Raw genomic sequence first — 16,306 nt, 5'->3', positions numbered from 1 at the left:
ACCCCCGGGGGAATGTGGTATTTAGCCCTAAAGGCCTCCATAGCGGCTGGAGTTTTTACTAATTTCTCAAATCTACCCATCTGAACTGAACTGAGGAAACGAAAGTAAAGACTGAGAAGAAAAGTAGAGTCCGAGGAGGGAATTGAAACAGCGAGATGAACGAAATGTACTGGTACCTTCACAAAACGCTCAATGAGACGCCTGGGAATCTCTCGTGGACGAAACGCTTCACAAAAAACGGCTACGGTGGCGTAACGGACGCAAGTGTTCGTATATCTCTGGGGTTCGATGGAGTTCTCTGGAAGCCTCTGAGGTTTATGAAATGCAGATAAAAAGAAGAAACTGAACCCCTATGACGTCTTATATAGCCAGGAGGAGAGAGAAAAGATCACTCCTGCCTAAAAATACGAGAAAAAACGATGGCCGTTCGATCTACGCCACACCGTTGGATGAGGGAACATAACGCCTCCAGAAGTTAATGGCCGCGCCTCGTAAATTGTAGCGCGTCAAAAGTAACGGTCCGCACGCGCGCCACACGCTCTCCTTATTTCCATCCTCTCCCAAACATCAAAACCCCGTTTTTCTCCTCGGAAGGAGTAGAAACCGGAGTTTTGAGGGGCTATTATGGGGCCCGGCCTAGAAATAATGGGCTACTCCAAATTCAGGCCCGTCCGAGGAGCGTTCTGTCCGAAGAGAAACCACATATGAAGCATTACTCAATCCCAATAAACGCCAAGGAAACCTGTCCGAGGAGTAACTCCTCCTCGGACATCACGAAGCCCAGACGAGGAACTCTCCCCATCCATTTTAGTTCATCCTCCCAACATATAAAATGAATAAAATCCAAAATATCTCATGGAGAGCTACCACCACATTAATTGCGCCCCAACCACCCTCTTGGCCGCATTAATGAGGAAAAGACCCCTAAACAGTATCGCCTTGGCCTCTGCAACTCATAAAGGGAGAGATGAGGGCGTCTGATGGGACAGGTACTCAAGTAGATGCTTAGATGATCAACAAGTGTAAGGTTGAGCTGAGAGGAGGGGAACTATATAATGTAGTGGAGTCCCTCAAAAAAGGGGACGGAGAAACTGTATTATGAACGGAAGAAATAGAATTACACGTGAGAGATCCATTCTTGTACTTTTGTTTTCTGCAATAACACTGTCCATGTACCAGACCGAACAGGCTCACTGAGGCTAAGTTCTTTGACCCATCCTCTACAAATATTTATTGTGGGTTGCGCTTTGGGGCCAAGGCCTGATCAATAGAATTTGGGCCAGGAAAATCGTGCAACTACACAACCCTTTTAAAGATGAATAGTTATTCCTCATTTTGAAGAATAACTATTCATAAGGAATGATTATTCCTTTTCATAAAAACATAACCAAACTAAAGAATATCTAAACCATTGGAATAACTATTACATTACAGTAACTATTACATTACAGTGTCTATTACAGTCTACTAAACATGCCCTAGATGCAATGGTAGCTCCTAAAATTTTTCTCAGGGTGTTCTTGGGTGGGCTTGCTCTATTACAATTTTTTCTTTTTTAGATTTTAGTTCAAATTTTTTTTTTTAGCTTTTTCTTTTTGCTTGAAAGCAATGTTATAAATACCGTTTTGGACCCTGTTTCAGTTTGTTTAGTGGAACGGAATATTTCGGTACCGATCTATTTCGACGTACCGTTTCAAGGAGTTTCGGGGTTTCTAAAAAAAACTAAAAATAACATATATTTATATTTTTTTACACAAGTCAGACTAAGAGAGAGAGAGAGAGAGAGAGTCAGAGCAAAGATGATATAGGGAAAAGGAGAGAGAACTGAAATACCTTGATGTTGCCTAAGGTCAGGGGCGGTGCCGCCGTGGCACGTTGAAGGCTGAGGTTCTTATTTCTTGATCTCGCTTTTGCCGTCGCCGATCTCGCAATCTCCAATCTGGGTTAAGTTAATCTCCGATCTCACCATTGCAGAGCTGCTCTGGGTGTTCGGTGTTGCTGTTGCTGCTTTGCTGAGTCTTTTTTTTTTTTTTTTTTTGAGAATTGCTGCCTTGTTGAGTTGCTGCTACTGCTGAGAAGTTACTCAAGTGAGGACGTGAGGTTCTTATTAGGTTAGTAATTGTTTTAGTTTAAAATATGATTGGGTATTATTATTGTAGGGACACGATTCTTTTGGGGCCCAATAAAGATGTTGGGCTCGCACATGAAAGATCCCTCACAATATGATTTGTAGAGAGTGGGCTTGAAAAGCTTGCCTTTGGTCACGGGGCGATGTTCCGGTCTTGATTTTAGAGGGATTCCTGTAGAAAAAGGAGTCGGGTTTGAATATTTAAGCCCTATAGCGTCGCATCTTATGGGGTTGGGCTCCTCGGACTTGATCCGAGGACCATTAAGGTCTTACCCCGGTTACCCAACGGTGGGTTTTTTTTTATGATGTGCATGTGTTCTTAAGGTGTTTTCACCCATGGAGTTTCTTTTCGGAGATAGGATCAGATCCCCCTTCTAGGTTCACTTACTTTTTCTTTTATACTAGCTTGCGTCCGCTGTCCTTCGTCCACGTGTAGGGTTAACCTTTACAAGACTGATATTTGTCCCATCAGTCTAATCCCAGAATTGTTGGGGATGGTTGATAAAGCTGGAGAATACGGCTCTGTTAGGTGCAGAGTCTTATCTGGGAAGGATAGTAAGGATAACTCTCCCAAGATATTTTAGATCTCCTTCCACATTTGTTCCTTTATCTCTTTTTTACCCCTCCCTTCAATGGAGCTTTGGGGTCTGCCGAGGACGAAACTGTCCTCGGCTGCATCTCCGGGCCATTATCTTTTTCGGCTTGGGCCTTTGGACTCCCCATGAGCAAGTGGGCCTGGCCCATAAATTATTGGGCCCCACAATTATTATATTTGTTGAGAATCCGTGAGTTTGCTCTTTGCTGGGCTTGCACCGATTAGTCTTGTACCGATCATTTTTTTTTGGGCTTTTTTTTTGCTTGAAAGTAGAACAAATATATATATATATATATATATATATATATTATTTTATTTGAGGGTGTTCCTAATTTTTTTTAGAGGGTAAACAAATAAATTTTTTTAAAATTATTATATATAATTTTTTTTTTCAGGTTGGTGTTCCCAGGAACACCTTAACATGAATGTGGCGCTGCCACTGCCTAGATGTATGATTATTCTAATCAAGCCAATTATATTGAAAAACAAGTTATATATGTGCAGTCATAAAGATTAAAATGGATTAAGGTTTATACATGCATGTACGACCTCTTTCAAGTAATGTGATAGCGAATTTTCTCCACCAATGCAAATTTTCTTGTTGTGCTTGCCTCCTAGAGTCAATCCATAGATCTTTCACTTGAAAGCCTAAAGGAGTTGTGCATATGAATGTGCGTTGTAGATTGTAGGATGATTTGAGAATGATTGTGATGATTTGTAGATATAGATATAGTGTTTGAAGGATGTGGATGAAGAGAATAGAGAATAGAGTTGCTAGGATTAGATGACTTGAAGACTAATGTTGCATGAAGCAATCTAATGTCTCTCTCATACTTCTTTTAGAAATTATATAGAATTTTCTAATATGAAATTTGGGTTGGAATCCCCCAATTTGACGAAGGGGTATTGTATTTCTAGAGGTGAATAGATTAGGGATTTTAAATTTTCTTGCCTTCCATTTTTCTTGGAATTTTTGAACTTATTTTTAACCCCATGCACAATTGAATTGAACTTTCAGCTGATAAATGAAAAATTCGATTTTGGTTAAAAACTAAGACCAATCAAGTGCCGATCATAGGCTCCTTTGGTCCTCAATTTGAAATTTGCACTATTTTTACTAACTTTTCATATTTGTGCAACGATAGTTATGAATTTAAAAGTCTATTTTCAACCACTTAAAGATTAGAGTGTTCTCTAAGTAATTTTTAACTTTTGATTAAATGTTTTTTTACACAAAGATGTAAAATAAAAAAGTATAATTATCTTGTAGAATTTGTTTGATAACTTTAATTGCATTATTGTCTTGAAAATTAAACCAATGGGATTTCTACATGTGATTAATTTTTATTAATCAAATTAAGGACCGACCACAAATAAATTTTTTTTTTTTTTTTTTTTTGAGAAGCGACCACAAATAATTAATCGCATGGTTTAAGTCTGAATTTGTAAGAATGCATTATGCATAACAACCATTGAAATTTGATATGGCCCAAATAGATTCACTGTTTACCCTCCAAATTACACTCCTTCAATTCTCCAAATAAAATACTTAGGCTTAGACCATATGTGAAAATAAAATGTTGTAATAGAAATATCAAGCCCACAAAGAATTTGGCCTTTGCATTTAATTTGTAGGCCTGTAGGATATTTGCAAAAATTGAATGGGTGGTTTTGACTTTTGAGAGCTCGGGTTCATGTATTTTTGGGAGGGGGAGAAAAAATGCGGCTAAGGGGATTTGTTGAGGGAATCGAAGTTATGAGGGAATGTTTTGTTGATGAGTTAAGAGGTAAAGACAAAAGGGATTTTATCATTTTATGGAGTAAATATCATAAAGAGAAGCTGGGATGAGGGTTATCATATTGGTGCTACATATATACCCATTGCCCAAGGAACAGCCTGAGAGAAGCTTTTTAGTCTGCTTAGGTTTCATTGCGGCAAGGGGTATTATTGTATTGAGTCATGCGTATGGGAGTTGTTTGGGTGGGAATAGATGGAGTTGTAGCCATATCAATCTTATACTAGCTTCTAAAATTTTATTGACCTGAAAGCCATATATTGCTTAGCTGTTTATCACATACCATTTTTGGTATCCATATTGATATACCCTGTTTTCTTCTACTGCTATATTGCTTTCTAAAGTCTGCGCTGACACCTCTTCTTTAATGGCTTTAGGGATGTTGAACACTTTCATGATTCTTATCCTTTTTGGAGGAACATTATTTCGGTTTGTTGGGTTCAATCCAATTTTGCTTACGAGAGAGATGTAAGTGAGATGTATGATCTCTAATGGGCTTTATTTCGGCCGTTGAACGTTTTATTTATTGCACTTGGTTTATAAATTATCAAAATACTTTTCCATCATTAGTTCCGCTTATAACCTTTGAAATACACACCTGAATCAGCATTTGTTTTGTCAGACATAGTGCTTAAATGCTTTAATCTATCTATGGCTGTAATTCATTTGGTAATGGCAGGGACAGGGACAGGGACAGGGACAGGAACAGGCATGCCTCTGAATGGATGCCATGGTACAGGACAAACATGACACCAAAAAAGAAAAATGAAAAAAGATAAAAAAAATAATAATAAAAAACAAAAAAAAAAACCAATACTTAAGGTTGGCCGAGGTGAGCAAAGAAATCTTATTAATCAAACACTGTAAAAAAAATATTGAACCTTTTTTTAAATAGAGTAATGTTAATATTGAACCTTTTTTTAAATAGAGTAATGTTAATAATGCTTCAAACTCCTAATTCTATTTGGTTTGAGTTTCTTTGACATGGTTTTTTCTTGGTGTGGAAGACAAATATACATTAAAGAATATGACTGAAAGTGTTATAAATATATATTGTTGCAAAGGGTTTGACAGGAGGTGCTCTCACACTAACTCACTATGCAAAGCTAGCCTTTACCTCTCTTACAAGACAAAGCTTTGTGCCTAGCTCTCTCCTTCACACTCAAACAATGGAAGTAAACACAATTGTTCACCGCGTAGAGAAGTCTTTGGAAGAGTATATAGAATATCTAACAAAATCTTAATCGACATGAGCTTCAAAAGTGGAAAGAGAAACTGCTATTTCAAGCCAAGAAAGAGATACTAATCAAGGGAGTGGCCTATGTCATTTTCCATACCTTATGAGTTGTTTTAGTTTTAGGCTCTTAGAGGAATTATGCAAGACTTGATTTCTAAGATGTGAAAATTCTAGTGGATTACAATAATTATATTCAGGGAAAGATGGAACGCTCTCTCTCTCGTGAGGAAAAAGACGAGCTTGCACGTAGTAAGAAGAAAGTAAAGGATGTGAGCCATGTTGGCTTCTGTGAAGGCCATAGCACTGGTCCTGTGTCACCAAATCACGATGAGGGATTGTGGAATCCTAATACTTCATTTAGAGATAAGTTGGTGGGAGAAATTCTAGGGGTGTTCTTACAAGCTTTTAGCTTCGAGGATGGTATGGATGATGATGCTGAGTTAGATGAGGAGATGGAAACACTGGCAAGGGTTGTTGTTGGTGAAACTCTCAAGGGAGTTTAAACAAAAAAATCGGAAGCCGTGGGTTAGAGCTTTTATCATGAAAGTTTATGGATGGAGTGTGGGGCTTAACTTCATTCAAGCGAAAACTCCTTGCTTTATGGAAACCTGTAGGTAGATTAGACTATGTTGACTTGGGTCATGGTTTCTTCCTCACGAGGCTGTCTTTAGAAGAAGACTATGAGAATGTTTTGAGAAAAGGCCCGTGGTTCATTGGAGACTGTTGAGGGCCATTTGTGAGAATTCAGGTAGAAAGAAAGAAAGCCCAATAACAAGGGTAACAAAGAATTAACAAAGTAGACAACAAAACCATTAGGCCCAAGCGGTAGGAATAATGGATCACAGGCCCGAGAAATAAACAAATGGGTCTCGAAGAGGCAAGTGAGCTCAAAGAAGCCTAGAAAGAAAGAAATTGCATCTCATGGGTAGTGTATAGGTAGAAAAACGAGAAAGGGCCGCCGCAGGCCCAAGGTAATACAAATTAAGAAAGTAAGGGGTTTATGGCAGGCCCATAAACCCCAAGGATGAGAATAAGGTTATTGGGCTAGGGAAGCCCAATGAAGTTAGTAAAAGGCTCATGGGAGTGTGGAATTAGCAAAAGGGTCGAGGAAGCCCAAAGAAAGCAAACGGGCCAAGGATGCCCAAAGGAAAGTCAAAAAGGACATAGGAGCCCATATATGAAAGCAAACCAATGGCCATGCCAAGCCACTGAGGGAAGGAATAAACGGCTGGCCTAAAAGAGGCCCAACAGGATTAAGTTATTACGACAGGAATAACAGTACGACATTGCAAGAAATAAAGGAAACCAAGGAGTGGGCCAAAGAAATGTAAGACCCATCATCAAATAAAGCCCAGCTCTTGAAAGGAGCGGGAAAACAAAGAACAGCCTACATGAGAGGTAAAAAAAAAACACGGACGGTAAGCCTCCAGATCACGGCAGACGAATGGGCAGCAGACAAGTTTTGGACACATATGGAATGAAGGCACGCTCAAGGCCCAGGCACCACCAGCCTATACCCAGCTAATACAGAGCATGGTGAGGTCGGGGGGTCAGAGGATCAGAGGGCATGGTTTGGTGGTGGGGAGAGGGGAAAATCTATTTTTATGGTTTCGGCTCAGGCTCTTTTGAGGAGGTATCCTGCTGGGATGGCTTACTACCCAAAAGAGACAAGCTGAGTTGGAACCATTAGGTGCATGCCATGAGGGATAAGGAGAGAGAAATGACCCAGACCGTGGCAGGAAAGGGTGCCACGGCAGACTAGCAAACAAAATACACTTTCTTGTTTGACGATGGGAGGACGACACACAGGCAGAATAGTGATGGTCGGCTAGTACACCCAGACCAGACAAATGGAGTTAAGGGTTAAAATGGTAAAATCGGGTCACGACAAGCACTATAAAAGGAGGGTCTTGCCGTGAACAGCAGAAGGAGGAATGACGGAACTTGGGAGAGGAAACAGAAAACTTAAAAGAAGTAGCAAAGAAAACGAAGTGAGAAGAAAGAAAGAAATAGTGAGAATTAGAAAGGTGGGCATGCACCGGTAGATTAATCCTTTCTCTCCCTCATGAAACCCAGCCCTCTGTAAGAAAAACTCGAAAGCACCTACGCAGAAAACCACTCAGGCCCGTTTCCCTCAAGGCTGTTAACCTCTACGGCAGGACTCTTTCCTGAGAGATTGACTGCTTTGAGGAGGGACATTCTCCCCTTTGTGGTTTTGCTCCCGCGGATTAAATTTCTGATCGATTTCCTCTAGTATTCCGATTAACCCATGATTATAAACATTTGATGTTCTCTGTTATTCTTTTTCTTTCTCTTCCGTAAAAAGAAAACAAATAGTATCATTATTGTAATTGATGTTAAGGGCTATTTGGTCAATTCCCCATTAAAGTGGCTAGATATTTTCTGTTTATTTTATTATTATTATGTCTACCTGCCACGATTTGTCTGAAACAGTTTCGCCTGCCGTGAACACATCCCTGGCAGATTTGGCCTAGTTTGCGCACAAGCCGAACCAACTTAAGCTGAAGCTGGGCCGGTCCCAACTCTCTTATCCAGAAAACTTGGGCTTAGTGCAGCAGGAGGCAGCCCAACATCATTAACACAGCCCACCCCCTTACAATTGGAGACTCCGCTAGGGAGTTGGGAAGCAGATAGGGGCAAAAAGGAAACAAAACCCCGCGCAAACAATGCCACCAAAATCTAGGACGACATGGAATATGAGTGTCATACCCTCGCAAGCAGAATCCAGGCCAACAACGCCTCATCAACAGCAACTTAACCAAACGGAAGGTGCCAACAGAACGGGGGCTGATCCTCAGCCTCAGACAAGAGTCCCTGCGGACAACATCAACACCTTTATTGAAGTATTGCAATCATTGCAGCACTCGCAGCAACAAATGATGGAAGAGATCCGTCAACTGAAGGCAGACAAAACGAAGGAGAAAGGTAGCCAGTATGACCCAGAGCATGCAGCAGACAGAGAGGAGACGCTGGCAGGAGGTGTCCCATGAAACGCAGAACAACGCTTCATTACTATGGTTGAAGTAGCGGCTCTCCTGGAGCAAGAGAGAGCCAGAACACCAAAGGAGAGGTTTTACGCACGAAGGCCTCCTTACACTCTAAAAGTACTCAGCAAACCATACCCCGAGAGGTATGAGCCAAGGGCCTTTACACAATACGATGGCAGGAAGGGAAGTGCAGTTGAGCACGTGAGCAAATTTATTGATACCCTTGGCCCTTACGCAGCAGACGAAGACTTATGTCTGGGGAGTTTTCAAAGTCACTGTGTGACCAGGCATGCACCTGGTACATTGGCTTAAAACCAGGATCGATCCCAACTTGGGATGACATGGTAGATGTATTTTGCACTAAGTACTTCCACGGAGAGGAAACAGTAACACTCACAACCCTACAAGTAACCAAGTAAAGGAATGGCGAGGATTTGATGGAATACATTAAGCGGTTCAGGGACATAGCACTTGACTGCTACGACCACTGTGAAGAAAGGACCTTAGTAGAAATGTGCATGACCAACATGATTCGAGAATTCAGAGTTGTCTTGGAAAATCTAGAGATTTCCCAGTTCGCATAACTATTGCAGAAAGCTAGGAAGACGACTCAGTCTGTAAAACCCAGTTCAGACAAAAGAAACGCCCCGCAGGCTATGGCAATGTCCACTAGAGAGCGGAGGAGGAAAACAGAGGGGAGGGAGTGTGATATGCCCCCGCCCTTACCATGTACTCCTAAGGAGCTGGATGTGCTGCTTGACAAATAGATAGCGGACGGGATCTTTAAACCTAACCAGGTTTCCAGAGAGCCCACGGAGGAAGAAAGGAGAGATTCTCGCTTCTACCTCCTGCACAACTATGTACAACATCCCACTGTAGAATATTGGGCGCTTCGCAGGTTGGTACATTGCAGGATTAAAGAAGGCACATTAGAGCTAACCCAGTAGGAAGTCCAAAGAAACCCGCTCCTAAACCACAAGGGAAAGGGTGTAGCAGCAGTAGTAATATGCGCAGACCCGGAAGAAGACGAGGAAGAAAACTTGGCCCTGCATGCCGTGGCAATTACCACTCTACAATAGAGTGTCAAGTTCAAAAACCTATTTGACCAGTTGGGACTTACAGCAAAAGAAAGGAAAATAGCCACGGAGGCTTTGGTAAGTATCGCCTCCGGGGGTAGGGATGAAGTGCCTGTCAGCAGAAATGTCAGAAGACAGAGCCCTCCTACAGGAATCAACAGAAATCACGTTCAGTAGTGAGGATATAGAGGTGGGACACCCGGATCACAGGAGGCCTCTCTATTTAGCAGCATCTATAAATCAAATCCCCATCAAGAGGGCCCTGGTGGATACAGGTGATTCCGTAAACCTCATTCCATTGAGCACCTTGCAAACAGCAGGAATTTCAGAAAGAAAGATCCAAGGATGCTCGATGGAAGTAACGGGGTTCGGCGGAAGAGGTGAGTACACCACAGGCTACATTCAGTTGTGGTTGAAAGTAGGCCCTATAGTTTCTTTAGCTCGTTTCCATGTGGTCAGAACGGAAGTATCCTATCATGTGCTTTTGGGAAGGCCTTGGTTACACAAACACCGACTGGTCCCATCCACTTACCACCAATGTGTGAAAGGAAGATTGAATGGCAGGATGATACGCATAGCCGCAAACCCCTCGCCATTCGAGTAGGCAGAAGCCCACTTGGTGGAAACCATGTTATATGACCAATGGGCTTTGTCTGGGGAAAACTCGATTTCCGAGCAACAAGGAACCTTCATGCCTAGGTGGGAAGATGTCTAAAGTGACCCAGAACCCGATCTAAGAGAGCTACTGGCATGAAAGAAGAAAAGAAAAGAAGCGTTTGCCGTAGAGCCAGATGAAACACCTTAGTGCATCAGGGTCTGAGGCCTTGATGACAGGATTGTGTATAAGTTATGAAGGTGCGTGGGGCCCACGGGTGAGATGCAAGTGGGTCCCACCCAAAAAGGGTAACACAAGAGTTTGGCATGTTGCGTCGCTGAAGAAAGTTTGGGAAAAGAAGAAGAGAAGGATGAGGAAGTTACGGCAGAAAAGGACGCACAAGTTGTGGCAAAGGAAGAGTTGGAAGAAGTTGACCTAGGGTCTGATTTACGAGAACTGAGGCCTATCTCAATTAGTGCAAGCCTGATAGAAAAGGAGAAGTCAGAACTCATACTGTTGTTGAAAGAATTCAAAGACGTTTTTGTTTGGGACTGCAGTGAAATGCCAGGACTGAATCCTAGGCTAGTTGCGCATACATTGAATGTAGACCTAGAGGCCAAGCCGATGCCCTAGCCTGCCAAGATATTTCACACAGAAATAGAAGGGCAGATAGTCAAAGAGGTGCAGAAGTTGCTGGCTGCAGGATTCATCAAGCCTATTCAGCATCCTCGCTGGCTATCCAACATAGTACCGGTGAAGAAGAAGAATGGTCAGATAAGATGCTGTGTAGATTTCAGAAATCTCAACAAAGTCTATCCAAAGGACGAATTCCCATTGCCAAACATGGATTTACTAATAGATTCCGCGGCAGGAAGCACCATGTTTTCATTCATGGACGGTTTCAGCGGATACAATCAGATCAGGATGGCACCAAAGGATGCAGAGAAAACTGCTTTCAGAACACCCATGGGCAATTTCTACTATACTGTGATGCCCTTCGGGTTAAAAAATGCAGGTGCAACTTATCAACGAGCAATGACGGCCATATTTCACGACATGATGCACCAGGAGCTAGAAGACTATATGGATGACATAGTGGTTAAATCAAGGAGGAGAGAAGAACACTTTTGCATGTTAAAAAGGGTATTCGAAAGATGCAGAGTTTTTAAGTTAAGAATGAATCCCCTCAGGTGCGCATTCGGAGTATCTTCTGGGAAATTCTTGGGTTTCCTGGTTCACAGCAGGGGCATAGACGTGGGCCCAGCCAAAGCCACGGCCATAGCAACTATGAGACCTCCGGCCACAGTAAAAGAGTTGAAGAGCTTCTTAGGAAAAGTCTCATATATTCGAAGATTCATCCCTAGGTTGGCATCAATCACCTCTGCCTTCACCAAGTTACTCAAAAAGGGGCAAAGTTTTGAGTGGGGGGAAACGCAGCAAACGGCCTTCAAAAGGCTACAACAAATAATGATGAACATCCCCACGGTGCAGGCTCCTATCCACAAAAGACCACTGCTACTTTATCTAGCCACCAACTTGTATGCCATTGGTGCACTAATCGCTCAGGAAGATGGAAATGGTGCCGAGCAGAAAAAATATACTACATCAGTTGTGCCTTAAAAGATGCAGAAACTTGTACCCAAGGGCAGAGAGAGCATGCCTGGCCATTGTATATGCTTCACAGAGGTTGCGTTACTATTTCTTGGCCTACGAAGTATGGCTGATGACTAAGTCCCATGCCATTAAAGCTCTGTTACAACAGCCGATCCTCTCCGGCAGAATATCCCAGTGGTTGCTATAGTTATCACAATACGACTTGAGAATGGGGACACCTAGGGCAGTGAAAAGTCAGGCTATAGCAGATTTATTGGCACAGTTTCCAGGAGAGGAAGAATTCCCGCTGGATGATGAAGTTCTAGGGGAAGTAGCCATGGCAGAAGAAGTCAGGGAACAGTGGGTGATGAAATTTGATGGGTCTTCTACCACTCATTCCGAAGGGATGGGAGTAGTTTTGTATCATGAAGAAGACAAGGCAGAGGCGCTATCATTTAAGCTAGAATTCCCCTGTTCAAACAACACATCCGAGTACGAAGCCTACCTAATCGGGCTTGCCATGGCTCTCGAAATGGGAGTCAAACATTTGAGGGTACTGGGAGATTCGAACTTGGTTGTCTGCCAGGTCAAGGGAAGCTTTTCCTTAAAGGAGCCTAGCCTAGTCCCATACAGAGCTATGGCCCAGAGAATGGAAGAAAAATTTTCAACATTCGAAATAGAGCATGCTCTGAGGAACGAAAACCGGTTTGCAGACACATTAGCCGCACTAGGTTTGCAAATAATCTTCAAAGGGAGTAGCACCAGAATAGAAGTCAGCAAGAAGGAAGAATCCATCATTGAGGTGTTGAAGGAAATGTTTCGGGAGGAACAGGGCGAAAGGGATTGGCGGCTCCCATAAAGGAAATCTTAATAAAGGGAGACGATGCAGCAGAATTTAAGACACTAAAAGACTACGCCTTGGTGAAAGAAGAGTTGTACCGCAGGATGCCAGGTGGGGTCTTATCCAGATGAGTGGGGCAGGAAGAAGCCTAGAGAAAATTGAAAGAAATACACAACAAGACTTGCGGGTCCTGCGGAGAAGTCAGCCTTTACCGCAGACTTCAGAGGGCAGGCTTCTATGGGCCAAGTATGGGCAAAGATGCAGATCAAGTCCAAACCCAATATGGGACTTGCCAGCTTGTGGTAGACAGGTAGGAAAGTTATGCTGTATTCGTCAATGAGGATTGGAGAAGCCCTTTCACGCAGTACCTAATAGAAGGCATCCTGCCACAAAAGCACAGTGAAAGATACAAGCTTAAGAGGTTGGCAACACGTTACTTCTTGCATAACATGGTCCTTTTCAAAAAGGGATATAATGGGGACCTTTTGAGGTGTTTGGGCCCTGAGGAAGCAAAAGAAATGATAAAAGAAGTACATTCAGGGGAATGTGGTGAACACTAGGGGAAGAAAAAGTTTTACAGATGCCTGCTGTAGATGGGCTACTACAGGCTAACCATGAAGAGAGATGCAGCAGAATTTGTAAAAAAGTGTCACAGTTGTCAAGTACAAGCCAACTTGATTCATACCTATCTACAGGGCTTGCATAGCATGGTCAACCCATGGCCCTTCCACACTTGGGGGCTAGGTTTGGTAGGGCCAATCAACCTACCATCATGTGGATGCATATGGATATTAGTGGCTACAGAGTATTTTACTAAGTGGGCAGAAGCAGTGCCACTTCGTAAGGCCACAGGGGGAGCAATGGCAAACTTCATCAAAGAAAATATAATTGTGAGGTTCGGGGTGCCCCACAGGATCATCAGTGACAACGGCACACCATTTGTCAACAGTGATGTAAGGAGGATGCTAGAGTTCTACCAAGTCAAGCACCACAGGTCATCACCTTATTACCCTCAACGGAATGGGCAGGTAGAGGCAACAAACAAAACTCTCATAAAGATCATCAGCAAAATGAGCCAAGAGTACATGGGAGGATGGGCGACACACCAGCCAGATGCTCTCTGGGCTTACAGAAAGTCACCAAAGTCAGCCATAGGCTTTTCACCCTTTTCCTTAGTCTACAGAACTGAGGTAGTGAGTCCGGTAGAAATAATGACACCGTCTTTGAGGGTCATGCAGACGCGAGAAAAAGAAAAGGAGGGAGAAGTCTTCGCGACAGAAAGGTTCGAGGACCTAGAAGGGCTTGATGAAAAGAGAGAAGAAGCCTAGGAACGCAACCGGAGATACAGGCAAAAGATAACTGAAGCCTATGGCAGGATGACCAAGGAAAGAGTGTTTGCAGAAAGACAACTAGTGTTAAAGGTGGCAGACTATGTCAGGCAAGGCCTGGCAGGACCATCTAAGTTTGCACCAAAGTGGGAGGGACCCCTTGTGATAAGGGAAGCGCATCAAAGTGGGTATTATCGCCTAACTCAAATGGATGGCAGGGACTTGATGGATCCCATCAATGGGAAATGGCTGAAACGTTATTTTGCTTAGGGAAAAGAGTTATGTGGTTGTCCCTTTCTTTTGTTAAAAAACTTTTATGTTTCCTTCACTTTTTTTATTCCTCCAAGTGACTATGTCACAGAAGAAAAAGTTGTAATGTGCTTTCATGAGTATGTAATGAAAAAGTACGAAATATTAGCACCATGTCATAGAAATAGTAAAAGAAGTAGCAAAGTGTAGCATCATGATTACAAACCTAAACTGTGGCAAACACACACCAAATAACTACTGTAGGAAACATATAAGTTTTCTATGCAACATAAAAAAAGCAGGAAAACAAATAAAAGGGAAGGGAACCACACCATCATTAATGGAGTCCAGAAATGAGACTCTGGTCTCCAAAACGACTGGGCTCATTAATGCCGAAAATAAGGCGCTCATGACAACCCTCCAAATCCGCCACCTCTTTCTTCAAAAGCTCGATACGGGCATTTATGGCATCAACAGCTGGCTGAACTCTCCTCATAAAAAGGGCTCGGGCAACTTCACAAAGATGATCAAGAACAAACTCCATAGCAAAGCCCACGCTGATAAGCTCCTGAATCACGGCCCTCCACTGCTGGATTCTCTCGGCAGAAACAAAATCAATGAAGTTATGCTCAATATCGTTCAGCACGCATCCTAACATCTTCAAGAAATGCTCCCTAGTAGAACGGCCAAGACAGAATTCTCGCATAAAGTTGCCACGGCTTCTGTAGATCATCACCAAGTGAGGAACGCAATCCTCGGGAACTCGGAAGCCATAAAAATCTACGTAAGGTGGATCAGAAGCCCAGAAGTCTGTCAAGCCAAGGTTGTTAACCTCCGGCTGGTCAAAGCGAGCAAAGAAGGTTGCAACATCATCCGGGACGGCGGTGGAACTGCTACCCACCTCAAACTGAGAAGGGGCAATAGGAAGTGGACCTATATATATATATATAAACCGCAAGGCAAAATGAGAAGCCGTGGTCTAGGAAGAGAAGATTTACAAAAAAAAAAGATGATGTAATAAAAGGAAAAGGAAACTTGCCAGAGCTACCAGGAATGGGGGTTGCGGGTGTAGCAGAAACAAGTACTGTAGGTACAGCAGAAGTAGGAGTAGTAGGTATGGGTGAAAAGGGTGCTGAAGGTGTGACAGGAATGGGCGCTACGGGTGTGGTAGGAGCAGGCATTCCCACGCCTGCTGCAATTCCTGGCCCCTCAAAAGTCTCTGTAAGCAAGGAGATAGGCATGCAAATGAAACGCAAGTATGGAAAAGAAGGGGAAAGAGCAGGGGAGGAAAGATACATACCCATGAAGTCAGACTCGGGCGAAGCAATCTCCTCTTCATCGGAATCAGAAATCCTCTTTTTCAGGATGGGCGCATCATCAAGATCCTCAAGAATGTCATCGGACCCCTCAGAAGATAAGTCCGTATCAGGACCACGGGTAGCGGAACCAGGATTGGAGGAAGGGGTAACAACAAGTGAAGCACCGCCCTTTGCAGCCTGGGAGATAGCGGCAAAAGGGTCACTGGTCAAAATAACAAGCGGCAGAACAGAAGGAGCGGTCTTGGTTTGAATGGCGGTAGGAGAAATGGCTCTCTTTGGAGGAATGGCTGTCTCGGCGGACAAAGGTGTAGTCTCACCAACTCCTTCAATATGAGTACCTTCTTCTCTGGGTACTGGCTAGGCGGAAGGGGTGGGAGCTTTGGCAGAGCCTTATGTGCAGCAGTAGAGGGAGCGGGTGTTGCGAATACTACATCGGCCCCATCAAAAAAGCCTTCCATGGGTACACCTATGGAGGCGAAAATCTCATCGGCAGTAGGGCGATATATGGATAGAGGTTCGGGCTCCTCCAAAAAAAAAAAAA

At 43.2% G+C, this 16,306-nt stretch overlaps 1 protein-coding gene across 1 annotated transcript; it reads left to right on the top strand.

Annotated features, from left to right (window-relative positions):
- The first annotated feature begins 12,257 nt into the window (after positions 1-12,257).
- On the top strand, positions 12,258-12,887 carry LOC115969013. The gene has a single exon (XM_031088576.1). It carries the CDS (start codon positions 12,258-12,260, stop codon positions 12,885-12,887), a length of 630 nt encoding a protein of 209 aa, XP_030944436.1.
- The last annotated feature ends 3,419 nt before the right edge of the window (positions 12,888-16,306 follow it).

The sequence above is a fragment of the Quercus lobata genome, chromosome 2 (genome assembly GCF_001633185.2).
Source record: "Quercus lobata isolate SW786 chromosome 2, ValleyOak3.0 Primary Assembly, whole genome shotgun sequence".
Lineage (NCBI taxonomy): Eukaryota > Viridiplantae > Streptophyta > Magnoliopsida > Fagales > Fagaceae > Quercus > Quercus lobata.
This window is presented reverse-complemented; position numbering and strand designations above follow the sequence as displayed.